This window comes from Quercus lobata, chromosome 2 (genome assembly GCF_001633185.2).
Source record: "Quercus lobata isolate SW786 chromosome 2, ValleyOak3.0 Primary Assembly, whole genome shotgun sequence".
In the NCBI taxonomy this organism is placed as follows: domain Eukaryota; kingdom Viridiplantae; phylum Streptophyta; class Magnoliopsida; order Fagales; family Fagaceae; genus Quercus; species Quercus lobata.
The window spans coordinates 71,597,926-71,623,160 of NC_044905.1; the positions used below are offsets into that span (position 1 = coordinate 71,597,926).

General features: G+C 33.2%; 2 protein-coding genes across 6 annotated transcripts; one reads left to right on the forward strand and one right to left on the reverse strand.

Moving 5' to 3' along the window:
* Nucleotides 1-278: 278 nt before the first annotated feature.
* LOC115976451 (60S ribosomal protein L17-2-like) lies at nt 279-5,044 on the forward strand. Its single transcript, XM_031097736.1, has 7 exons — nt 279-478; nt 571-607; nt 852-892; nt 3,324-3,554; nt 3,630-3,732; nt 3,827-3,894; nt 4,700-5,044. Exons 1-7 carry the CDS (start codon nt 476-478, stop codon nt 4,766-4,768), a joined length of 552 nt encoding a protein of 183 aa, XP_030953596.1. The 5' UTR covers nt 279-475; the 3' UTR covers nt 4,769-5,044.
* A 1,927-nt stretch (nt 5,045-6,971) lies between these two features.
* On the reverse strand, nt 6,972-9,591 carry LOC115976452 (F-box/kelch-repeat protein At3g27150). Of its 5 annotated transcripts, none has more exons than XM_031097739.1 (2): nt 9,436-9,591; nt 6,972-8,512 (listed from the first exon to the last, which is right to left on the reverse strand). In XM_031097739.1, exon 2 carries the CDS (start codon nt 8,478-8,480, stop codon nt 7,203-7,205), a length of 1,278 nt encoding a protein of 425 aa, XP_030953599.1. In that variant the 5' UTR covers nt 8,481-8,512; nt 9,436-9,591; the 3' UTR covers nt 6,972-7,202. The 5 variants fall into 5 exon arrangements, with proteins under 5 accessions (XP_030953599.1, XP_030953597.1, XP_030953601.1 ...); XM_031097737.1 differs by having other exon boundaries at nt 9,325-9,591; XM_031097741.1 differs by lacking the exon at nt 9,436-9,591 and adding an exon at nt 9,206-9,311.
* Nucleotides 9,592-25,235: the final 15,644 nt, after the last annotated feature.

Sequence of the window (25,235 nt, forward strand, 5' to 3'; positions counted from 1 at the left end):
GGAATCCGCTTATTTTACTGAAACTAAAAATTTGTTGCTGAAAGTACTGTAGATAAATGTAAAAGTTAGTTGAAATAGGACAGTGAGACTCATAAATAGTACCAAAAAAGTGCAATGGGACTCATAAATAGTAACAAAAATAAACTAAATAGTAAAATAAATTGACAAAAATAATATTTGCCCGACTAACACTCCTAGTGCCAAAAATTTGAATCCAATGAGAACCATAAACATAGACAAATTGGGCACATCTCAACGAAAACAGAAGTCATGTCCAGTACATTGGGCTATCTTCCTGTAACCCGAAAAGCCCAAGCCACGTTTTTCAGCATTGGCTTCAGCCCAAGGCCTAAACCCTAAAAGGCTAAAACCCAGCTAGGGTTTCACTCCATCGATCGCGTTAAACACAACGCTCTCTTTGCCCCAGAAAGCTCGGTGATCAGTGACCCTCCCAATCTACCTTGAACCAACAACAATGGTAGCTAAATCTCTTCCTTGTTGCTCATATATAATATGTGTTTATGCTTTTCTATGTTTGGTTTGTTTTACTATGGTTTCTAAATTTTTTAGGTGAAGTATTCAAAGGAACCTGATAATCCCACCAAGTGTGAGTATTTTCAATTTCATAGTAGCCCATTACGAAATCTATTACTATTTCTATTGGTATTCGTTAAGAACTAGGATTTCATGTGTTAGTTACAGTCAGTCTTGTTCAGATTGTGGAGTTGTGAGTATTTCGGTAATTGAGTATATTTTTTTTTCTTGGGTGTGTAGAATTTTAGGGTTTCACACAAACACGCACTTGCGAAATTCAGGGGGTGTAATATTTGAGTGTCTTTCTGTCTGTGCAGCCTGCAAGGCCAGGGGCTCGGATCTGAGAGTTCATTTCAAGGTATCATTGTGTTATTTAAATTGTACATTATGTGGTTTAAATGAGAATTTTTGTGAATTTTGCATGGTTGATGCCAATTTGTGTTTCAACAGTGGAATGTCCTAAATGGGTGTTTAATTTTGTTTCATATGGATTGTAAAACTTGATGGATGATGGGGGGGCTTATTTCTTATGTGAACAATCAATTATGCTAGGAGTTGTTAAAAATCATTGCATTATTATATGCTGAACTGCTGAAGTTGTTGCTTGTAACAGAAAGTTCAGTAAATGCTTGCACATTCATGGATTCTTCTGGTGGGAGTAAAGGAGTTTGATCAAACGCAAACTAGAAACTTGAAATTTTTTTGACTTTCCCTCTTTTTCAACCATGCTTTAGTCACATTGTCCGCATAAACTATAAAACTCAGCAATGTTCCCCTTTAACTATGCTTTAAATTTCTATTGGACACATTTTTCAAAAATTTGACTCGTCTATTAAGCTTGAAAAAATTTCTTACAGAAGCAGGGGCAGAGGAGGGGGGGTGGGGGGGACATTGCTCAACTTTGAATATTGGATTTCATAATTTTAATGGGAAGTAGCTTTTTAGTTGGTTTCCAATAAGATCTCAAGTCTTAATAAAATTCCTAGTGAGTGGAGGAGAAACACTCTAATACCTATATATAAGAACAAGGGAGATATTGAAAATTGTAGAAATTATCATGGAATTAAGCTTTTGAGTCATACTATGAAACTTTGGGAGAGAGTGATTGAACATAGGTTAAGACACTAAACAACAATATTGGAGAATAAATTTGCTTTTATGCAAGGGAAATCTCATGGTAGCTATTTTCTTACTTTGACATCTGATGGAAAAAGATAGAGACACTTGTAAAGCTCTCTGTATTGTTTTTGTTGACCTAAAGGTGGATGATAGGGTAGTACTTTCAGTGGTTATGTGGTGGATCTTAGGAGGGTATCTCAATTGGTTAACCTCATGGGAACCCTCCATGAGGTCTCTAGTTCGAGTCATGGGATTACTAGATATATGGTTTTAGCGAGTGAGGTTGTGTATATGAGGTTTACTTGATAGTTGATAGGGGTGGGTACAAGAAGTTATCCTGCCTTGAAGAGGTTCCTCGTTATTAAAAAATTAAATTCATTTAAAGTATATTAAATTGTGTAAAGATATGTATGATAGAATTTTACCTAGTGTGAGAACAAGTGGGGAGAGTACAAGAAGTTATCCTGCCTTGAAGAGGTTCCTCGCTATAAAAAATTAAAAAAGAAATAAAGGAGTTCATTTAAAGTAGATTAAATTGAGTAAAGATATGTATGATGGAATTGTAACTTATGGGAGAACAAGTGGAGGCATCACAAGTGAATTTCCTATAGTATAGGTTTGGATCAAGGATCAATATTAAGTCCATATCTCTTGAAGTTAATGTCAAGTTAGAAGTTTGGAGGGATTCTTTAGAATGTAAAGGCTTTCAATTAAGTAGGACTAAAACATAGTATATGGAATGTAAGTTTAGTAAAAGTAGAAACAAAGGTACCTATCAATCAAAAAAAAAAAAAAAAGTAGAAAACAAAGGTGAAGGGATTGTAAGTGTTGAAGACTTGATGGTCATGAGATTCCAAAAAATGAGTTATTTCGATATCTTGGATCAATGGTTCTCAAGGTGAAGAGATTGAAATGGATGTGAATCATAAGAGTAGCTGGATGAATTGGAGAAGCTCATGAGGAGTATCTTTTAATTATAGAATACTTATAAGTAAAAATTGTATACGATTGCTATGAAACCAACTGTGCTATGTGGTACTGACTGTTAGGCTAAGGCCAACTGTGCTATGTGGTACTGACTGTTAGGCTAAGGCTATTGAGTATACAGGGAAAGACAGGATTCGAAATAAAGAAATTTGCTTAAAGATAAGAGTGACCCTATTGGTGAATATATGAATGAGAATTACTTGAAATGGTTTGATAATGTGTAGAGACGAGTGAGTTCATTCAAATCAAGGGAAAAGTAAAGGAAGACTTAAAATAACATTAATATAAGTAGTTAAAAAAGATATGTCAATTAAGGGAGTGACAAAGAGTGTGATTTTGGATATGATAGAATGATGGAAAAGAATACATATGGCTAGCCCTAATAGTCTATCGAGAATCCATAGCTGGCCCCAAAGTTTTTGGAGTAAGGTTTGATTATTGCTTTTGAATATAGTATATGGTTGGTGCAACTTTTGATTGTATATATTTTGATGTCTTATTCGTTGTGCAAGTGAGTTTGCCCTTGATTAGGTTGTGTAAAATCATTTGTGCAATTGTAATGACTAGGCTGAATATTTTTCAATAGCAATGAAATGTATTTATTGCTATCAAGTGGTACTGTTATATTGTCTCTTTTATCTGCTTTACTTTGTTTATGTTGTAACTGGGCTATTGAATTCCAGAACACAAGAGAGACAGCCCATGCTATTAGAAAGTTGCCTTTAGCAAAGGCTAAAAGGTATCTGGAAGATGTTCTGGTCCACAAACAAGCCATTCCCTTTCGACGCTTTTGTCGTGGTGTTGGTCGAACTGCTCAGGCAAAGAACCGTCATTCAAATGGTCAAGGACGCTGGCCTTTTAAATCGGCTAAATTTATTCTTGACTTACTTAAGAATGCTGAGAGCAATGCAGAAGTATGTTTCGCTAAATTTATTCTTGGTTCAATCTTTTTTAAACCATTTGAAAAACTGTGTCAACCTCTTATGTAGGTGAAAGGTCTGGATGTGGATTCTTTGCACATATCTCACATCCAGGTGAACCAAGCCCAGAAACAGAGGCGCCGGACCTACCGTGCTCATGGGAGAATCAATCGTGAGTTTTTCCCCCTCTTTGCTTTTTTTTTTGGGTGTGGGTCGGATGGGCTCATGCATTTGTTCTGAATATTATTCTTTTATTCCTTATGCAGCCTATATGTCATCTCCCTGCCATATTGAGTTGACCTTGTCTGAAAAGGAAGAGCCAGTCAAGAAGGAGGTAATTGAGAGTTTCATGTGCCAATTATTGAAAGTTAAAATATATATATATATATATATTTGATAAGTAATTTTGGGGGGGGGGGGGGAGGGCTGGTTTAATTGTGATTTTAATTCAAGATGGATGCCAGCCAACCCATCTGTCCAACATATGCATGGCATAGTTGTGACATTATGCAAGTGGTTTTATTTATCCATTTCCTAGGCAAAGAAGATAAAATGTATGTCATAATCAGTATAGTTTATTAATAGAATGTTTAATTGCCCCTCTGAAAGTTCATTGAATCCATGCTATTTCATATAATCAAACCCAGAAATTGGTAGTGCATTAAATCACACGACCAAAATTATCAAACAAATGGTATTTTGAGGTAATTTGTGATAATCTTGTAATGGCAATTTCAGAGTTAAAACTAGTTTCATAAAAATGCATTGGATTCTTGGAAATGTTATATACACATTTCACACTTGAAATGTACACTGAAAGGAATTTGAAAAATAAAACGACATGTTTAATTCCCCTCTATGGCTCTGTCCCCATCCTTTTAGGAAGCTACTTGCTATAGTGGATGGAGCTGATGAAACAAAATTTGAGGTCAAATATGTCTGCCAGTTCTCTAAAATTACTTTCATGGATTGATTTTATTTAGATAAAAAATAATTGTACCACATTCAAACAAAGAATATAATTTTTATTGTCACTTTTTCCTTGGATCTGAAACTTCTGTAATTAAATAGACTGGTGGACATTATTACTCTTATCATCGTTTGAATTTGAATTTTCCACATGATTTTGTTGGATGCAGCCTGAAACACAGTTGGCTCCTAGGAAAAACAGGAAGTCTCAAGCTTTACATAGCGGTGCTTCTTCTTGAATGTGGTGGCTACAGGGAATTCTAGTTATTCATTTCTGTACTGTCCACTCCTTTAAAGTAGAATCTATCCTTCTAAGATAATATATCATTTAAAATTGAGAACCCTGTCTCTGATTTACCGTCTTTTTCATTAAATTTTCTTTTTTGAGTACTTGTATGGAACTTGAATCATGGATTTTTGTTTATTTTAGTTTTGATATGGATGTTGGAGTAACATTAACATTGATGATGCCTTAAAATTTTCATTGGAAAGAGTAACATTATAATTATGATATATTTTGTCTACTTTAATGAAAAATCTCTGTCCCCCACTTTTGATAGGTTGATGTTGTCAAGTAGTGGTTCCTTGTAGTAAATAAATAAATTGGGAAATCGATTATGGCGGAGTTGTCGATTGCACTGTCTTGTTCCTTGAAACTCTTTTTTTTTTTGCCTCCATTTTTGCATGAAAATCAAATCCTAATGGCTACTTTGTGTTTTCCTTGAAACTCTCTCTTCCACCCCCTCCCTCTTTTAATTTTTAATTTTGTTTTTAATTTTGATAGGTGATATAGTACATTATTTCACATCAGAATGACCCCTCGTTTTGCTTCAGAAGGCAAGATCTCCTTTTTAAAATACTCAACCCACTTCACTTCATGCCTGCCTGCCTGCATCTGATTTGTTTGTTTGTTTGTATCACTTTAGTGCCTCTACTACCATGATGGGTGGCTTTGGCTTAATATCTAGTGTTGTATTCTCTCAGTTTGTGCTTCTTACAAAGTGACTTTACTGGGTGGATTCCACCATTTAAATTTTGGTGCGACATGGCTTTGGTCCTCTATCCTTTGTTAAATTCACGTGGTGCTTCTTATTCCAAATCACTCTACCACTCCAACCTAGTGAGAGTTTGGTACCTCTGCAGAAGGGTACATTACACTATCCTTTTGCTTCTTGGTTCGTGATGCTGGTGAACTTTGGTTTTTACAGAAGGCAATATTGTCAAGGTTTAATTACAAATTTGATCCTCAACGTTTACCCTGTGTTTCAGAATGATCCTTAAGTTTATTTCTTAACCTTTTAAATTTGTCAAAAATATCGTTGTCATCAATAGGTAGATAGAAAAGTATAACATGACAAACAAAAACACTAACCAAATTTGAGGATTTCACATCTGAAATCCCCATGTCTTTATTATTATTAATGGGCTCAATGTTAATATGAGTGTTTGATTTTAGTGTTTCTGTTTGTCATGTCATACTTTTCTATCTATTATTTGATGACAAGAAACTTTATGACATACATTTAAAAAATCAAATACTAAATTGAAACAATGTATTAAAGATCTTTAATGCTAAATCTTGAATTTTGATCTTGCTTGCTTTAAGCATATTTCAACTTTGGGGAGTAGATAAAATTCTTTTAAAAGTTTACCAAATGGGTATAAAAATCTCAAAAAGCTCTTTTGGCCCTTAGAGAGCTTTTAGGATATCCTTATCGCTGAGTTAACATACTCTATAAGTTTTTCTTGATTTGGCTAAAAGGTAAACATTAAACGCTAAGCCTTGTAAAACATCTTATCAATGGTCATTAGAAGAAGTTGCTAGAGGCAATTTCGAAAAACTATGGGAAAATTAGGCTCTCTCAAATTGCTAATAGACATGGCACACCAAGTGAGAAGCCCATAGTTTTGTTTGTATTGCATTATATAGGTCTTTTAATGGTACCTCCAATGGTTTGGGGCTATGCTTATGATACCCATCGAATGAGTATCACGTGACTTGAATTATTAACGAATGTTACAAAGTTATTATCATATATGATCTTGTTAATATCCGTTCAAAATGGCAAAAAAAGGATAATTTAAAAGAAAAGAAACATTAGTTATTGTGTGATGCGATGAAATTTGCTATCATATTTGACGTAAACATTAGTTTATTCGATTGGTTATAATATAACATGAAAAATAATATAGTTAACAAAAAGTGGAGTGACTTAATGTGATGTGAGTTAACAACATTTATAACAAAGTTACTATCATGGTGTCATAGGTAACCTTATTACCAGTAAAAGTACCATACCCACGAAAAAAGAGTGGATATTGTAAAATTTTCCTATTCTTATCATAAAGCAGACAACTTTGTTTGATAAATGAGACATACACAAACTATAGGTAACCTGTTTAGAGAGCCTCCCTTCCAAGATAAAAAAATCACACAGGAGCTGGAAAAAGACAGATAAAATCAGTAACATTCGTTAAAAGTTACCTTGTGTCATCATCACAAAGGTTTTTTAGGACAAGAAACACACCCATGCAATAGTAATACAATAGAATATTAGAGCAAATACAATGAAACTCGTACTAGTGACAACTGACAACTCCCTAAATTCGAAGTGTAGTTTTTATTCAGATGCTCAGATCCAACAACTTAAGTCACTGCTTAAGATTTCAACTTCAGGCTACCATGACAGAGCAATTTAAAATGAAGGGGCTGCGCTGGTTTGTGCAACCCTCAATAGCCCTCCAATGCAATTTATCAGCTTGTGGTTCTGGGCTGCATGTGTATATAGTCATGTCACGGACTGAATTAGTGGATGTACCTATGACAAGTAGCTCATCATCTAGAGACTTGAATGCTACTCCCCATCCTCTAGCAACATCAGCTCTTACTGGGACTGGTCCCAAGTTCTTCCATGAATTGCTGCCCTTTATGTACACCTTGAGCTCATTTGAAGAAGCTTCAAGTGAGTAGAGCTCATTGTTGACAACAGCAACAAGAGGTGGAGATTGGGAACTTTGGACTGGTGAATCTTTTAACATGTTTGGGATCAAGTCCCAGTTGTTTCTCTGCTCATCAAATGCTTCTGCACAAGTTAGACCTTTCCCTTCCTCATCTGTCCCTCCAATCACATAGAACTTATTATCCATGTAACAACCTGAGCAAAGTTTCCTCTTCTTGTGCATACCTGGAAGGGATTCCCATGATTTGGTCTCTGGATTATATTTCTCAGCTGAGCTCAAAGCTTTCCAATTAGACACGATTCCAATGCCACCAGCAACAAAAGCACAAGTACCGCATGTGGCAGATGCAAACAAACACCTTGGATTCATCATATTAGGACCCTTGAACCATTTGTTTGATGCCAATTCATACCTCCAAATAACAACACCATCATATTCTTTGCCTGAAACAATGAGATGAGTCCCAGCACAAACTGACTCCTTATCCCCAGATGAAAAACAAATATCTGATGGTAAGATTGGAAGCTTTCTACAAGACCCGAATTGCCTGTCACATGCCCTCCAACTAGTCTCCCCACTAGCCAACATGAAAACAGAAGGTTCTTTAAACCCAATTTCCTTCCTAATCTTATATACCTCACCACTCTTCACAAGAGCTAAAAACATCTTGTTCACAATAGAGAACTTCCCGTATTCTGATCTTGGAACCCTGGCCAAGATAAGAGCCTCTAACTCCTCACTCAGTGAAGCAACAACGGAATAATCTGCATCCTGAGGTACACCACCTGAGGAACCACCAACCCTTGAAGAAGTTGATCCATCCCATGGACCAACTCTAATCTTTATTGGTGGGGGACTATGAGAATATATGCAACTGCTACTACCCAAGTCCATGGCAATAAGACCTCCTTTCATACTACCATGCTTGCTATCATCCGTACACAAATCCTCCCTTTCTTCTTCACCCTCTATTTCTTTACCTTGGGACATGAGTCACAACTCTTTTAAACCGAAAAAATTCTCTGTAATTAAAATAAAATAAAAGATCCAATGAAATGATAATCGGCAATCCAATTAACAATATGCATAAATCATCATAACACTCGGATAAAAATAGCTAGATGATAGATTGAGAACTTCAAACCAATCTTATGTCATGGACCAATCAATAATTTGTGCACCTTTCAGAAATAAACATATAGAAAAAAAAAAATTTCTATCATGGATTTAAATCATGAAAGATACAAATAAATAAGCACAAGCCCCTCGGGAGAAATTTTATGGATACTCACAGAGATATTGAGGCCAACCGACCAATTTATGTCATGAACTTGTCAAGATTTATAGAAGTGAGTAAATTTAAATATCAACCTTAAAGAAGAAAAATAGAACACTCAACTGAGAAATTCATATTAAAGTAACATACTCTTGATGGGTTTAATCATAATTGATAGGATGACTAAAACATAAAATCCAAAAAGAAAAGAAAAGAAAAGAAAGTAAGAAACAACTAATTACTCAGATGAGAAACACCTGTAAAATCAATCTTATCAAGATCCAAAAGATAAACCAATGAACATGAACACCTTTGAAACTTCAAGAGGAAACGAAAAAACAAAAAGGAAGGTCAAAGATAGACAGCAGACTGAGACAAAAGATAAATTTTTAACATGGGTTTACCAAAAAAGATTCACGAGATAAGCATTCACACATACATGAAAAACCGATACAGGCAGGCAAAAAGAGCCACCGGCAGAAATGATCAATATATAAACACACGTGTAAACACACGCACACATATAGTAGACGTAGAGAGAGAAAGAGAGGCGCATACCAGGGAAGTCTAAGTCAAGTTAAGCAGTACAAAGGAGAGAGGACACAGTTATAAAATGAGCAATGAAACCAAAGAAGAGGAATTGGGTAGTCCCAAGTTTCTAGGACTTACACGTGAAAACAAGGGTAGTAGTAGTAGTACGGCAATAAATGTTAGGAGAACTTGGGGCGAGAGAAGGAGAATGAGACATAGAAATAGTGAAAGATAGGCCATTAAGGCACAGAGAGATTTTGGGTAGGAGTGAACAACAACAACAACAATAATAAAGGATATAGAAAGAAGGTTTCTCAAAAAAAAAAAAAAAAAAAAGATATAGAAAGAAAGAAAGAAAGAAAGAGTTTGTGTTCAAGTTGAAGAGCCATCCCAGTAAAATGGGTTTTATTAATTTATGCTTTATTTAGTGTGCATCTTGTCTATATGGGATTGTAATACGCCGAGAAAATCAATTTTTTTTATTTACCACTATCATCACCATCCACAACAACGTTGTATTATTAGGTTTTTTGATATCAGAAAAGGTAAGCCTTTTTAAGAGAGGGAACGAGTGTGTGCGTGTTTCTAGAGTGGTTGGTTCTTGCTTTTTTTTTTTTTTGGGTGAGAGGTACGTTTATGTATCGGTAAATACTTAAGATGTGAAATAAGAGGTGATACATATATATCCTCATAAAATTTACTTGACAATTGATTAGGTTTTGAATTTTGTATTTCAAAAAACCCTTTTTTGGCTTTTCTTTACTAGTGCCTTTAAGATATATCATAATGGATATTTAGTATTAGGGAAAATCATACTTTTTCACCGTAAACTATTACCCTGATTATATATAACCTCCCAAATTATCAAATCGTACTGTCATCCTCCTAATTTAAAAAAAAAAAAAGTTACACTCAAACCATTATGGCATTATATACTATTTGTTTTGTTGTTAAGTTCAATGAAATTTAGCACTAAAATACTCAGTTGTCTGTTTTACAGAGAAGAATAAATTAGTTTTTAAATACTAAATTTTGTCATACTTAACACTAAAATAGATGGTATAGAGACATTAAAATAGAGTTATAATTTTTGAGGGTCAATTGTATGTTTCAATAGTCTAAAGAGTTAAGTGTAATCAGGGTAAAAAAAATAGGGTGAAATGTTTAATTTTCCCTTAATACTAGATTTTCCAATAAATAATGTCAAGCTATGTATAAATATTAAAAAAAAAAAACGTACAACTACACTTTTGCTTGCAAATCAATAAACTATTGATAAGTACATATATATATATTTTTTATAAAAAACAGTGTATTACTGCTCATAGTTAAACTTTTATTAATTCTTAACACATGTCGTTGGAACATTGCTAACATGACTCTTCTTTGTAGCCACCTGGAAGTGTGGAATATATATTTTTTTTGCTAAATTGGGAGTGTGGAATATTTAACCACACTTTCATTGATGTAGTTTATTTTTAGCAAATTTAATTGCAAGGGTCACCTTCGAATAAAGCCATGGTTCTCGAGTATATGTACCCATTTGCCACTTCCCGTAACTTCAGAAGGCAAATAGCTCGACTTCAATTGGAGGACATTAGCAAATCATTGGTGTTTAAAAGCGAACACGATCTAAAAGCTCCCACTTCCTTTTATATATATATGTCAAAAGTGTGACAATTAATTTTGCTACTTTTTCATTGTACCACATTATCTACCTATTTTTAACCATTTCTTTCTTATTTTTAATTCTTATTTTTCTTATTAATTTCTCAATTTATTGTTTCACATTCTCCAACATTTTTAACTATTTTTACATTTTTATCTGCCCACTATTCTCTACCTTAACAACATTTTTTCTCTATCCATTTATCTTAATTTATTTTGGCTCTTTTTATTCAAATTCTTTTATTATAAATTTGTCATTGTGTCTCATTTTATGCATAATTTTTCCCACAAAAAATGTTCTCTCTCTCTCATGCACACACATTTTTTTTTTTCATTTTTTGGTGGATATTTTTTTCTTGCATCTCTACTTTGCATCTCCCTCTTATAGTTTTGGTTGATTTTTGTTTGAGTTAATACTTGAGCATTCACAACAAGGTTACTAAAAAATATAGCTTTTAGCAACTTAAAATACTACTTTATCTATTTTAGCACCCCCCTTTATAATACATTCAACATCAAAGGATTTATTTTAGCATTCAACACATTAAAATAATATAAACAACACAATAAGATAATATATTCAACACAATAAACAACAACCACAACCATTACCATATTAAAATAATATATATATATATATATTTATACTTTTTTTTTATAACTTTGGAGCTACAATAAAGTGTCAAAGATGACACTTTACTGTAGCTTAGTAGTAAAAAGTTTTAGGTTTGGCAACTTTGATAAAGATGATTTTCTTTTTTTGGTGCTAGAATGACAATATGGCAATTTTCACACATTTGGTGTGAATGCTCTAAATTTATTTTGGAAGTGAGAATTTGAATTTATATTAAAACACAATCTTGGTTATGAATTTGAATGTGCCTATCAATTATTTAAGTAATATCTAATTTAATATTATTATGAGTTTTGATTATCATGATAATCTCCTTTAAGAGAATGAGAAATTTGAATAATTTATTTGAGATTTAAAAAGTTTAGTTGTATAAAAAAAATAGCACTAAAAATTCTTTTACTAAAATTTTTTTCTCTATCCGTTTATCTTCCTTTATTTTGGCTCTTTTTATTCAAATTCTTTTACTATAAAATTTTCATTCTCTCTCATTCTATGCATAGTTTTCCCTACAAAAAATGTTATCTCTCTCTCTCTCTCTCACACAATTTTTTATTTTATTTTTTCATTTTTTGGTGGATTTTTTTTCCTTACATCTCTACTTTATGTTGATGAAAGTTTTGTATTATTTAGAACTCTACTTTGGGTTGATGTGATTTAGTTTTGTGTCTTTTAAGTTATTCTCTTTTTTCTTTTCTTTGATGTTAGATATTATCCTATTGCATTATAATGATAGTATATAAGAATATAATGTTATTCTATTACATAGCATGACTTGGATAATTTGATATTTATTATTGTATCTTTTATTTTTAATATTTTTCTTCTCATCTTATTTTCTTTAAATTTGCTATTATCTCTCTCACTCTCCCATGAAAAATTGGCTAATCTCTCTTTCTCTCTTAATATTTTATTCTTTTTTGCATCTCTACTTTACGTTGACAAATATTCATTATATTTTTGAAAACTCGGGTTAATACATTTTGGTATTGTGTTTTTGAGTTCCCCCCATCACAAGTAGTATCTCTCCCTCTTATAGTTTTGGTTGATTTTTGTTTGAGTTAATACTTGAGCATTCACATCAAGGTTGCTAAAAAATATAGCTTTTAGCAACTTAAACTACTACTTTATCTATTTTAACACCTCACTTTATAATATACCCAGCATCAAAGGATTTATTTTAGCATTTAACACATTAAAATAATATAAATAACACAATAAAATAATATATCTAACACAATAAACAACAACCACAACCATTACCATATTAAAATAATATATATTTTTTATAGGTTTGGCAACTTTGATAAAGATGATTTTTTTCTTCTTAATTTGTGGTTTTGGTGCTAAAATGACAATATAGCAATTTTCACATCTTTGGTGCGAATGCTCTAAAGTTATTTTGAAAGTGAGAATTTGAATTTATATTAAAACACAATCTTGGTTATGAATTTGAATATGCCAATCAATTATATAAGTAATATCTAATTTAATTTTATTATGATTTTTTATTATCATGATAATCTCCTTTAAGAGAATGAGAAATTTGAATAATTTATTTGAGATTTAAAAAGTTTAGTTGAAAAAAAGAAAAAGCACCATAACATAATTTCAAAAAATATGGACAACTTCAAAAAAGAATAATATCAATTAAACGTACTAAAAATTATAGAATAATATATTGATTGAGATAAAAAGATGAAAAATAATTTTACAAATTGTTTAACTTTTAGGAAAAACAAATTATTTTCAACAAATTTTAAAAAACAAATTATACATTATACTACAATTACAAAACAATTATTTATTCTCACACATTTCATAAGTATACAACTAGTAACAATTACAACAAGAATGATTATTTTTATTTCCCTTCGTTTAAAAAGTTTTCTGGTGCAAAGATATTACTTGGAGTGGTTGGCAATAGTACCCCCCCCCCCCCCTCTTTTTTTTTTTTGCTGAGCCTATCGGCAATAGTACTAGTGCACTCAGAAGCTGTCTTTATCATAAATCAATCACCAACATAAAGTTACCAACATCATGCATGTGCTAATTAATCTGGTCCGTAAAATGATCATGTGGTTTTTTAGACTCATCCTTTTAACACAATATTTTTATTTATAAAAACTTTGGGATGCTTTGTAAAATAGTGTATAGCAATGGCATAACATAAGGTGACATTTTCTTTAAGGTGAGTGGCAGTTATTGGTCTTGAATCTTGTTCAGTGAGCAGGCAAGGAAGATGAATTGCAAACCCAAGAAAGAACAAATACAGTATAATATGTTTGATTGCTTAGTTTTATAGTTCCATTACTTCTGTCCCATTCAAATCGTACTAATCAAGAATATCCCTTAGGCCTTAAATTAACAATTTTTTTGCCACTTTAGTTTAATCACCAAATTACAGAGAAGATGGCACGCCCTGACCAAGAAAGTGGAATTCCATTGGATAAGCCTATCTTTTTCAGATGTTTCTTTTTTATTTTCCCCCTATGCACCATTGATTTAAACTTTTCAAAGGGTGTGTAATGTGTTGTCTTTCCACTGATTAGTGTGTGGTGGAATTTCCCTTTATACTTTGCTTTGTTTTCGTTTTGACACATTATTATAATTTATAACCTAAGTTTCACTGTCATGATCAAGTAGGTTTTATTTGCACTTGTGCTCGACGCGTGTTGTTTATTAAAACTATAAGCCAAAAGAAGAATATATTAAGAAAGCCAAGCATGGGATTGGCTAACAAAAACATTAACCTAGTTCGTAGATTATGAAAGAGAATGCTTGGAAACCGTAACCTGTCACTTACAATTATGCACTGATTGTTTATTTCAGATTGGTTACACAATTTTTAGAACTTGATTAGGACTTTTCATACCTACTAGTCACTAATTTTGGGATTCAAATTAGTATATTCCTAGATTGCTTCTAATGGGAAATTGAGAACATGCTTATTATTGGGGTCCCCTCCTTTTTTATTTCTTTTAAATCAAGGGTCAAGAGCTTTTGAAGGTTTTAATTTCACAAGATTGCTCATCTAATCTGAATGCGGTGGACCTCAAAAAAACATACCCATATATGTTTTTCAAGTGCAAAGCATTATAATATCTTTTGTTTAAAGCATCTACAAATGCAAAAGTCACTAGGCCTGTGATTACAAATGAAGCCATCAACATCAGCACGAGGTGGATTGTGGAGACAATGATGTAGAATATATTCATTCTATATATTATAGGCAATAAAATAAATTCATTTATAATTCATCCCAAAAAAAAAAAAAAAAAACCTGATTGAATGGTGATATATATGTTGTATTACTTATTGGGTTGACATCATTTGGCTCTGTGACAGTAAAGAATAGGAAATTCTTCGGGTTGCGTCATTGACCACGTTTGTATTGAGAGGAATTGTGAGAATTCATGCCAGGAAATTTAGAACTAAATATAGATGTGTACCAAGATGTTAGATTTTGATCGTGCTTGTGTAAGAATGTAAAAAATACTGTTCACAATGAAATTTTGTGTAGCTTGTGGAGAATGCTTCTTTTCTGTTTTTTGAGAAAAAATTAGTTGTCTTTTGTGCTAAGCTGCTTGTTGTACTGGTGTTTTTGGTGTTTGCATAACTTTCTGCAAATTTTTTAAAGTGCATTATTCTTGAAGGAAAATTATTCAATACTCCAAAACAGTATTTAATCCTTCATATGATTAATTTTACTTATATAATACCCATTGTTAAATGATAGGAGGGTTATTATTTCCTGTGTACCAAGTAATTACTCATAGATCTTGGGTCCAAGACCAGTCCTTGCTTTTGATAATAAATTAATAACTACTGAGTAATTGCACTAATAATAATCATCACTACGTCCAACATACAAGTTTTATAGTTACTTTTAGATTAAAATAAATTTTGGGTCTTCATCACAAATAAATCTTGTGTAATTTATTACTTTTGATAACAACTACAGAGTATCCCCCCCCCCCCCCCCCCCCCCCCCAAAAAAAAAAAAAAAAAAACAATGGTGTAATTGCACTGTAATAATCATCACTTTGTCCAGCATATGAGTTTGATATTTACTTTTTTAATGAGATATTTTATACTATTTACTTTATTTTTATGGGTTTATACTATTTACTTGATTACATATGACATGTTAGAATGAGTGCCGATGGTTATAATTTAATCAATTGAATAGTGGCGTGTGATCCATTCTTATGCATTGACATATAGGCAAATTACAATTTACCCATACGTGGTTTGGACGAAATTTAAGTTATTTACCAGTTGTTTGAAACTTAACACTTTACTTACATGAAGTTTGATTGAAATTTAAGTTGTTTACTTGTAGTTTGAAATCTTATGATGCAAGTGTTCTACTAGATTCTTTTTGATTTTATTTAATCTTGTATTTTTATGTTTTTTGTGATTTTGGAGGAGAGAGACATAAAAGTGGATCAAAATTACATATTTAGTCATATTTTTAACAAAGTTACGTTACAAAATTCTAACTGAGCTAACCTTAGGTAGGTAAAGTATCAAATTTTAAACCTCAGGTAGGTAACTTAAATTTCGGCTAAATCACAGATGAGTAAGTTGTAATTTGCCCTTGACATATTGAAAAGCAAATAAATTTGTATTCAAACATTGTCTTAGAAAATATATTTCACAAAAATAAGAATTTTATAATTAAATGACCATAACCATTTTGAAAGATGAATTCAAATTCTTTTAAAAGACAATTATTAATAGGAAAAACGATTTGTTTACTTGAAATCATTTGATTTTGTGCTCATTGATATTATATATATATATATATATATATACTATTTCAAAATACTCATTCAAAGAATTGCTTCATTTTAGTAAGAAGAAGAGTATTTTGTTAACCTATTTATATACTTAGTTTTATTTCTTAACATTAGTTTTGTATTATGTGAAAATGAATTTAATTTTTTTTAATATATATATATATATATTTAAAAAAATATATTTAATTTTAGTCATACTAAAGTTTTTATTTTTTTTAAAGAAATGTTACGTCTACAACATTTTCATAATATTTTTACAATAAATCATAGGTGATAAGTTGTTGTTGGTTCTAATTTGAATCCACAACTTAAATTACTTTTTTGTCCAACCATAAAAATCAGTAACAACCTATCACTTAAGATTTGTAACGAAAATATTGTGAACATAACATTTTTTTTAAACATGATATTGCTGATAATTTTTTATTGAAGTGTCTACTTAAGTAAAATATAAATTTAAAATAATTTTAATTAGCTTTAAACAAGCTTAAAGTAGTTGTAAATGAATTAGAAATAGTTTCCAATTATAAGTGTAAGGACACGATTTTATAACGAACCTAAACAGTATTGGGTTCGCACGTAAAAAGGCTCAGACAATATGATTTGTAGAGCATGGGTTTGAAAGGCTAGGCCTTGGTCACCAAACGGTGGGTTTTTCGTGGTGTTCATACATGGATAAGTTTTCTTCACCCCTGGAATCTTTCTCCTGGAGGTGGGCTGGGAGGCTCTGGTTTTTGGCCATTTTTCCCAGCCTCTTCTCTAGATTATTTATTTTTCATTTTATACTCGCCTGCGTCCACTGTCCTTCGTCCACGTATAGGGTCAACCTTTCCAAGACTGATACTTGTCCCATCAGCCCATACCCAAAGTCGTTGGGGGTGGTTGTAAAAGCCGAAGAATACGGCTCTGTCAGGTGCAGAGTATTGAATGGCAGTAAGGGCAGCTTTCCCTGGATATTTTAGATTTTCTTTCAAGTTTAGTCCTATACCGTTTTTGCCCCTCTTCCTGGTGGGACTTTGGGTCTGCCGAGGACTGAACTGTCCTCGGCTGTATCCCAAGGCTATCTTGTATTTTATATTATCGAGCTTGGGCCATAGCCCTCCTCGGCTTGGGTCTTTGGACTCCCCACGGGTAAATGGGCCTGGCCCATAAATTATTTGGGCCCCACAATAAGGATACTCGATATAAAAATAAAATTGATTAAAATTTAAGTTGAAATACTTGGCACAAAACTATAATATATAAATTAGATTAATCCCTTTTTTTGGTAGTAAATATTTATATATATATAAATATAAATATATATTAATTCATGTTGTTATAAAGAGTGAAAAATAGAGGATTTGAAGTCGTATAAAATGATTTGTTCCTTATTCCACACACCCCCCCCCCTCCAAAAAAAAAGATTCGTTCCTTTGGCAAAAGAGAAAGTACTATATTCATGTATATGTTTTAGTTGTTACTTGGATTCGAATCAATCAAGATCTTCAATTTTTGTTTAGATTAATAGAATGTCCCTTCATCAAATTAGGATCTAAAAATAGATTCTAAGCATTAGCATTGGAAAATTCCAATGCTACTCTATTTTACAATTCTAAAAAGCCACTTTATCATTATACTATACTATTTTACAATATCTCCACATCCCAAACTTCCATTTTCCTCTTTTACTCATTAAAATAATATATCTACATAATAAAATAATATATCTCAAAATTATATCTTTTCTCTCCCATCTCTCTCCTCTCTCTCATTTTCAGCTCTCTTCCATCTGTAACTTCCACCGGAGCCTTCATTTTTGACGAGGTGGTGAAATAGTCCAACAATAACCCATCAACTCAAACACCCAAAACTTCATAAATCAACCAAAAATGCATCAATCAACAAAACCCACAAACAAAAAATCCTAAATTTCACAACTCGGCTTCAATAAAACCCAAAACTTCATTCGCTCCATGATGAGCTCATACTCGCACTACTCCGGTTGTGGATCGTGGGTCGTGGATCGCGAATTCGTGATATGGCGTCATCGTGTTGGTTTCGCCATGCTCGATGGCGTGATATGGTGCAGGGTTGGCTGTGCTCTATGGTGCTAGGTTGCGGGTGGCTGTTTCGGTTTTTGGGTTGGCGTGATATGGTGCTGGCTGTTTCGCCGTGATATATTTTTTGGGTTCAGCGATGGAGAGACAGAGGAGAGAGAGTCAGATAAAATATTATTATTTTTTTACAATACTTGTTACAGTGCAATTCTATGTTTAGAATTGCACTATAGCAATATTGCAATACTGCTGTTTAGCATTCCCCAATACAGATGGTTTTGGGGCTTAAAATTTCAAATTCTCTTAGATTTGGCATTAGCTTTCCCCAATGTTAATGCTCCGTAGAATCAGATTAGACTCATATTAACTGAATCCACGCTCGACAGCCATGGGTTATTTATTGGCGCAATCGCGCACTATTTTTGGATGTAGTAGTAGTGACTGTACTGTAGTAGTGTAGTGTCAAGCTATTAGCACACATTAGGGACCACTTGCCTAAGCCCAATTTAATTCTTTAAGGTGGATAAAGCTATTTCCACATCTTTTGTTAACTACTTTTCTTTTGATTTTTTTTTGTTTTGTTTTTAGATCATATATAATACTTTTTTTTATCTCTATCATTAATTTCTTTTATGAGGAAAGATCAAGTTACACCTAATTTTTTATTAATTTTACACTACATGATTATTAAATTAAGTTTGCATTGAGATAATATTACTAAAATTTTCACTTTTATATTACATGTTTTTTCTCGCATATTAAATTTTGTGTTAAAACATTAATTAAGTTTTTTTTTTCAAAGAATATTAGTTTTAAAATATAATGCATCTAATGATGACCAAATACTATTTTGTTAATGAAATGATGAGGAGTAATATGGTGGCAAAAAATGTTATCCCTTGCTCCATAATTTGCCTTGCATGCATTTCCATGCCTTTAAGAGGGGGACATGATGAGATATGCTTTGTCTACTTTGCTCCATTTTGTCTTGCCTATAATATTTAAATTATTTTTATACATATATTTAATATATTTTTTATTCTATTTATAATTTATTTTTTAAGTACATATTCTATTATTATCCTTAAAACGCTTATTTCTTTGTATTTCGAAATACCTTAATATTGCTCTCTCTTTTCTATTTCATCTCTATCTTAATTGGCGAGGGTTCCGCCACTTCTACCCTGATTCGCAAGGTTTTTAGACCCGGACCGTTCATTGAACCGTAAAAGGGAGAGGTTCAAGGGTTTTGAGGTTGGACCGAGGTCGAACCGGGGTCTAACCGTGATGACGTCATAATTAATTTAATAATTATTTTAAATATATATAAAAACATTAAATTAATAAAAAAATAGAAAAATTAACTAAAATAGCCTAATTCATTTAGAAAAGCTTATTTCTAAAAAATACATAAAACTTACAAAAATACAATACACAATTACACATTGTTACACACTAGACAAAAAAAACTCCTTCCCATCAAAAATGCATGAAAGAAACAAGTCACTAGACAAAAAAACTTTTCAAATGTAACATCCTTTCCACAAGTTAATTGAACCATAATACACAAACTGATCCCTAAAACATCCTAATCCCACATTCACTTTTCCTTTTCAACTTTCCACAGAACCTACTCATTATGCAACAGACCCAAAAAAAAAAAAAATAATAAATAAAACTAAATAATTAACTTGTATTGCTGGGAAAGCATAGGGTTTCTGAGAATAATGTCTTCTTATCTGGGAAAGTACAGGGTTTCTGCAAGTCATTGGTACTTGTATTACTGTTTTTGCTTCTTCTCACTTTGACTAGCTATTAGCTTACTTTTGTTTCACACTGTTTTTGCTTCTTCTCACTTTGACTAGCTATTAGCTTACTTTTGTTTCACATTTTGATTAGTCATTTCTTCTTCATTGTGCTTGTCAAGTATGTGAGACATTAGGGCCAATTGTTTTCAGGACACCATAATAAGAAAAAGCTAGTTAAGATACTATAAGGCGTCTGCCTGTTCTATCACTGAACTCATTTTGAAATAGGTCCATGGTCCACCTGTTCTATTCTTGAGGGTCATTTTTCTTCTTCTCTTTTTATTTTTTTATTAATATGTGGTCTGATAGCTGTAGTTAAGTAAATTTGAAATCTAGCATATTCAGATGCTATGTTAATTCTGGGATTTCAATTATGTTGAGATTGCTTTTAGTAATGGGGCAAATGATTTGAGAATAATGTAAATATTATTGAAACCAACAGCAATAAAAAATACAAAAAAAAAACATGCAGCAAGAAGTTGCAGACACAACAAAGTAATTTTGGCAAACAGAAACACCAATTGACCCAAATCAATTTTCACAATTACAATAATATCACAAGCCTTGTCTTCACATACACCAACACTTCAGATCTATATCATCATCCACAATCAATTTTCAATTGACCCAAATCAATTTACACACCAACACTTCAAATCTATATCATCATCCACAATCAACTTGCAAATATTAACAAAGAAAAAACAGATTAAAGTACCAACGACGGCGACGGCGATGAGGCACAGAGTGAGCTGCGACGGGGACGAGGGAGAGAGGCAGAGATGAGCGTGAGAGAGTGAGCTGCGATCTAGGTTGAGCTGCGACGGCAACGAGGGAGAGAGGTAAAGACGAGAGAGTGATTGAGACTTTGAGAGAGTGAGGAAGAGATCTGGGCTGAGCTGCAACAGTGCGACGACGATGAGGGAGAGAGTGATTGAGAGAGTGAGGATTGAGGAAGAAATCTGGGCTGAGCTGCGACAGTGCGACGGTGACGAGGGAGAGGCAGAGACAAGAGAGTGATTGAGACTTGAGAGAGTGAGGATTGAGAGTGATTGAGAGAGGGTTTCAGAGTGAGGCTAAGAGTGATTTTTGAGAGAGGGTTAAAAAAAAAAGAAGGTGGAACGACGCCGTATAGGGGGAAAAAAAAAAAAAGGCTGAAATTAGGGAACCGTGTGAACCGGTCACGGTTCATAGACCCGGACGGTCGGACCGCGGTCCGGACGGTTCCATGCTTTTTTCGCATGGAACGGTTCCTTACCTTAAATGGACCGTGAATCTGAACGGTTCCTGGGTTTTCCGGTCGGACCGTACGGTCCGGTCCGGGTTTAATAACCTTGCTGATTCGCCCCTCTCGTCTCGTAGAGGTTCTTTCTCACCCCCAAAGAAGGGAAAAGACACCCATAATTTGACTTGCCACTTGACTTCGTTCCATTGTCATCCCAAAGAGATTGAATCTATATATATAAAAACCCACAAAAGTAAAAGGGAAAGCAAGAACGCAATATTTGCTATATAAGCGAAATATGCCACCGATGGCATTAAAGTTATGGTGGTTGCATGGGTCACACCCATGCAGAAAATTGTAGTGGCATATATAAAGTCGACCTCAGAGTCCAAAATTTCCCTTTCAATCGTCAAAATAACTGTTATAATTAATCAACCAACAACGTTATTATACAATAATCATTATCATTGGAATGGTTTGGAGCATGTTGTCCTGTAAGGAATGCGATAAATTAAATAATTAGAGCCTTTGAATTGGAACTACTTTAAGCCGCGAACGTTGATCATCATCAACCTGCTGGCTTCACACCAAGACAGAAAAGACTCGGTACTTTTTTTGGTTGCATGGCTTTACTTATCTTCAATGGCATTGGATACAAGAAGTTTGTTGCCTCTTTGTGAGCTATGGAAGCTTCATAATCTCACTAGCTACCACAAAGAATATACCATAAGAAATCGAGTAGAGCAGCAGATCATGACAGAAAGTAATTAAGAATCATCGTTATGTTATCAAATATCAGCATTATAGTATTACGCATTCCTGTTTTCCTCCAAAGTTTTGAGAATAAAATATATACTGATTCGATAACAAAAGTGCAGGAAGAAATGAAGCTTTCGGAGCTAGTTATGGTAGCATATCTAGGTCAACGGCAGAGTCTAGAATTTTTATTTGGGACTTCAACTATGAAGCACATGTGTGAATTCGGGTTTGGGTGCGGGTGCGGATGTAGTGTGGCAACTTGGAAATTTTTAAAAAAGTAGGGTGCGGATGCGGCAGGATACCCTTTTAAAAAATTATTAAAAATATTTTTATTTATATTTTCTATATATTGCTAAGAATATTTTTTCATAAAATTGTAAAAATATACCAATTTAAGAGCAACAGTAGATAATAATTAAAACATGATATTCATAAATTAGAATACAACCCATAAGTTTGAAACTAAAACATTCCGTGATGTTCGGAAATTATAATACAACTCACAAGTTTGAAACTAAAACAAAAGAAAAGAAAAGTGTTCAAGACAATCAAATACAACTGTCATCCTCATTGTCATCAATAGTTTCATTTTGAACTTCACTTTCACTAGTAGTAACACTAGTGCTAGCATTCCTAATAATCATGGCCTCCAACTTTGGCTCATCAAGTGTAAGGGTAGCATTCTCAAGAATTCCAGTTCCTTTATATATGTCACTCTCATTCCAAGAGTCTCCTGCAATATCCTACATCTTTGTTGTTGCATTTACGTACTCCTCATTATGCCTTGACAAGAGTTGAAGATTAGAATGCATATATACCAAATCCTCAACAAGTGCAAGAGCCATTTTGTTTCTTTTTAAGGAATGAATGAATTTGTATGTGCTCCATTTCCTCTCAGTACATGAGGATGAACAAGGTTGTCCAAGAAGTTTAAAGGCAAGGGTTTAAAGTGTTGGTAATGAAGAGCCATGGTATTGCTACCAAACCAAAGGTTGTAAGACCCACTTATCTGTCAAGGCATCTGATGAAGGAAACCTCCCCCCCTGAAAATGTAGCAAACTCAACTTTCACCTTCCTTAATTCATACTCATCTTCAAAGTATCGCTCCAAACTCTTGCTCCTTTCTATAAAAATTTCATGATCCTGATGTAGAGGGACGCGTTTTGGATTCTTTAAAAGCTATTCAATGGAGTAATACCTAGTTAAAAAACAAAAATAAAAAAACAAATATAGATGGTGAAGCGTGTGTTTTACTAAAAGGGGGAACTAAGGAAAATAGAAAATGAAATTACTTATTTAGGATTTAAGGAATGAGCCAAGCAATGTAGTGGTGTACAATTTTTAGTCCATCGATCAATGAGTATGTCATACACCACATTAAAAAATGAGCTATACTTATCTGCTTCCAAGCCTTCATGCCGATATATTATTGCTTTCACCTTCTCTATCATTGAATCCCGCATTTTGTACACAAGATGAAGACAAGGTTTATTTGTGTCAGCTTCTTGTAGCATATCATAAATAGATGCTGTGAATTCGATGATATAATCAACAACATCCTTTCAATGATTACTTAGAATCAAATCTTTCACTTTTTGAGCTTTTCCAACATCATCCTCTCTATAAGAAGCCCATTGGTCACTAATAGCAATGGCATGAAGGCATCTTTTTATCAACTTCAACCTTTTTAGCATAACAATAACCGAACTAAATCTAGTATCAGCAACTTGGAGTAGTTTTAATGGACAAAATTCATTAAACATTGCCAACCTCATTGAATGGTTCATGATAAAAACACATATGAAGGATGCATCATCAGCAATACGTGTAATTCAACTACATTCCTCATATGTAACTTCATTCTTTCAAGTGTTTTTTGCTGCACAAATATCTTCAAAGCTAGATTGAGAGTGTGGAAAACACATGGTGTCAAAAATATTTTGGGAAACTCACCTTCAATAAGAGCTCCAGCAGCCTTCATCACATTAGCATTATTAGTGATGACTTGGACAACTTTTTCATGTACAATCTCTTTTATAGCATCCTTCAACACCCCGACAATAAAATGTTTGTCTTTGAACTCACCTGACCCATCAATTGCCTTTATAAACATTGGATCCCCATCTGATGCAGCCATAATATTAATAAGAGACCTCCTTTATGGATCTAACCATCCATTGGAAACTATACTAACACCATTTGCAAGCCAAGAGTCCTTAACTGGTTTCAAAAGTCTTTCAACATTAGCTCTTTCTTTTTGCAAAAGTGTTGTTCTTAGGGCATTGTATCCAAGAGGAACATAACCTGGAATGTTATGGGTAGCAGCATATGCATAAGAATTATGATAATTTGGTTCCTTGCAAAGTGAAATGGAAGCCCACCAGTATAAAACATCCTAGCAATTCTACTATCCAATTAAGCTCTAGCACTATTCTGGAATGCTCTCTCCAAAGGAGAATTCGCAATCACCTTCCTCCTCTTACCATCAACCACTACATCTATACTACCATTCCCTTCCTATCTTTAGACCAAGGGAATAGGCCCATGCAGAGGTGGGGGTAAAAGAATTCGACTTCTGCGTTCTCGCTCTAACTTATCCTTCTTAACCTGATCATGCACTCTTTGCATTTCCAATCTATGGCCCGGTGTCACATTCTTACATGCTCTAATACCTTTACCACTTTGTAATAAATGAGCCTTAACCCTAGAATAGGATCCCACAAAAATTCTATCATAATAGTTGCACTTAAAATGTGTGTTTCCACCTGATTTAGAAGTAGAACTAGGAGGTTTTTCCAATTTAGTTACATATTGCCAAAAAGGACCATCTGATGAAGGTTCTGTGCTAGTAGCTTCATCCATTGAAAATTCAATAATTTCAAATTAAGTTGTTTAACCTACAAATAAATTGGCAAATATATAATAAGTAAATATGAAATCAAGTGATCAACCTAAGTCTCAACATTACAGCTTACATAAAAAATTAAAAAAAAAAAAAATCAG

Bases quoted from the DNA above. Each gene is read 5' to 3' on its own strand.
- LOC115976451 (XM_031097736.1), top strand. The intron at 3,555-3,629 runs GTATGTTTCGCT...CCTCTTATGTAG, and splicing joins ATGCTGAGAGCAATGCAGAA to GTGAAAGGTCTGGATGTGGA. The intron at 3,733-3,826 runs GTGAGTTTTTCC...TTCCTTATGCAG, and splicing joins TGCTCATGGGAGAATCAATC to CCTATATGTCATCTCCCTGC.
- LOC115976452 (XM_031097739.1), bottom strand. From the start codon at position 8,480: ATGTCCCAAGGTAAAGAAATAGAGGGTGAAGAAGAAAGGGAGGATTTG.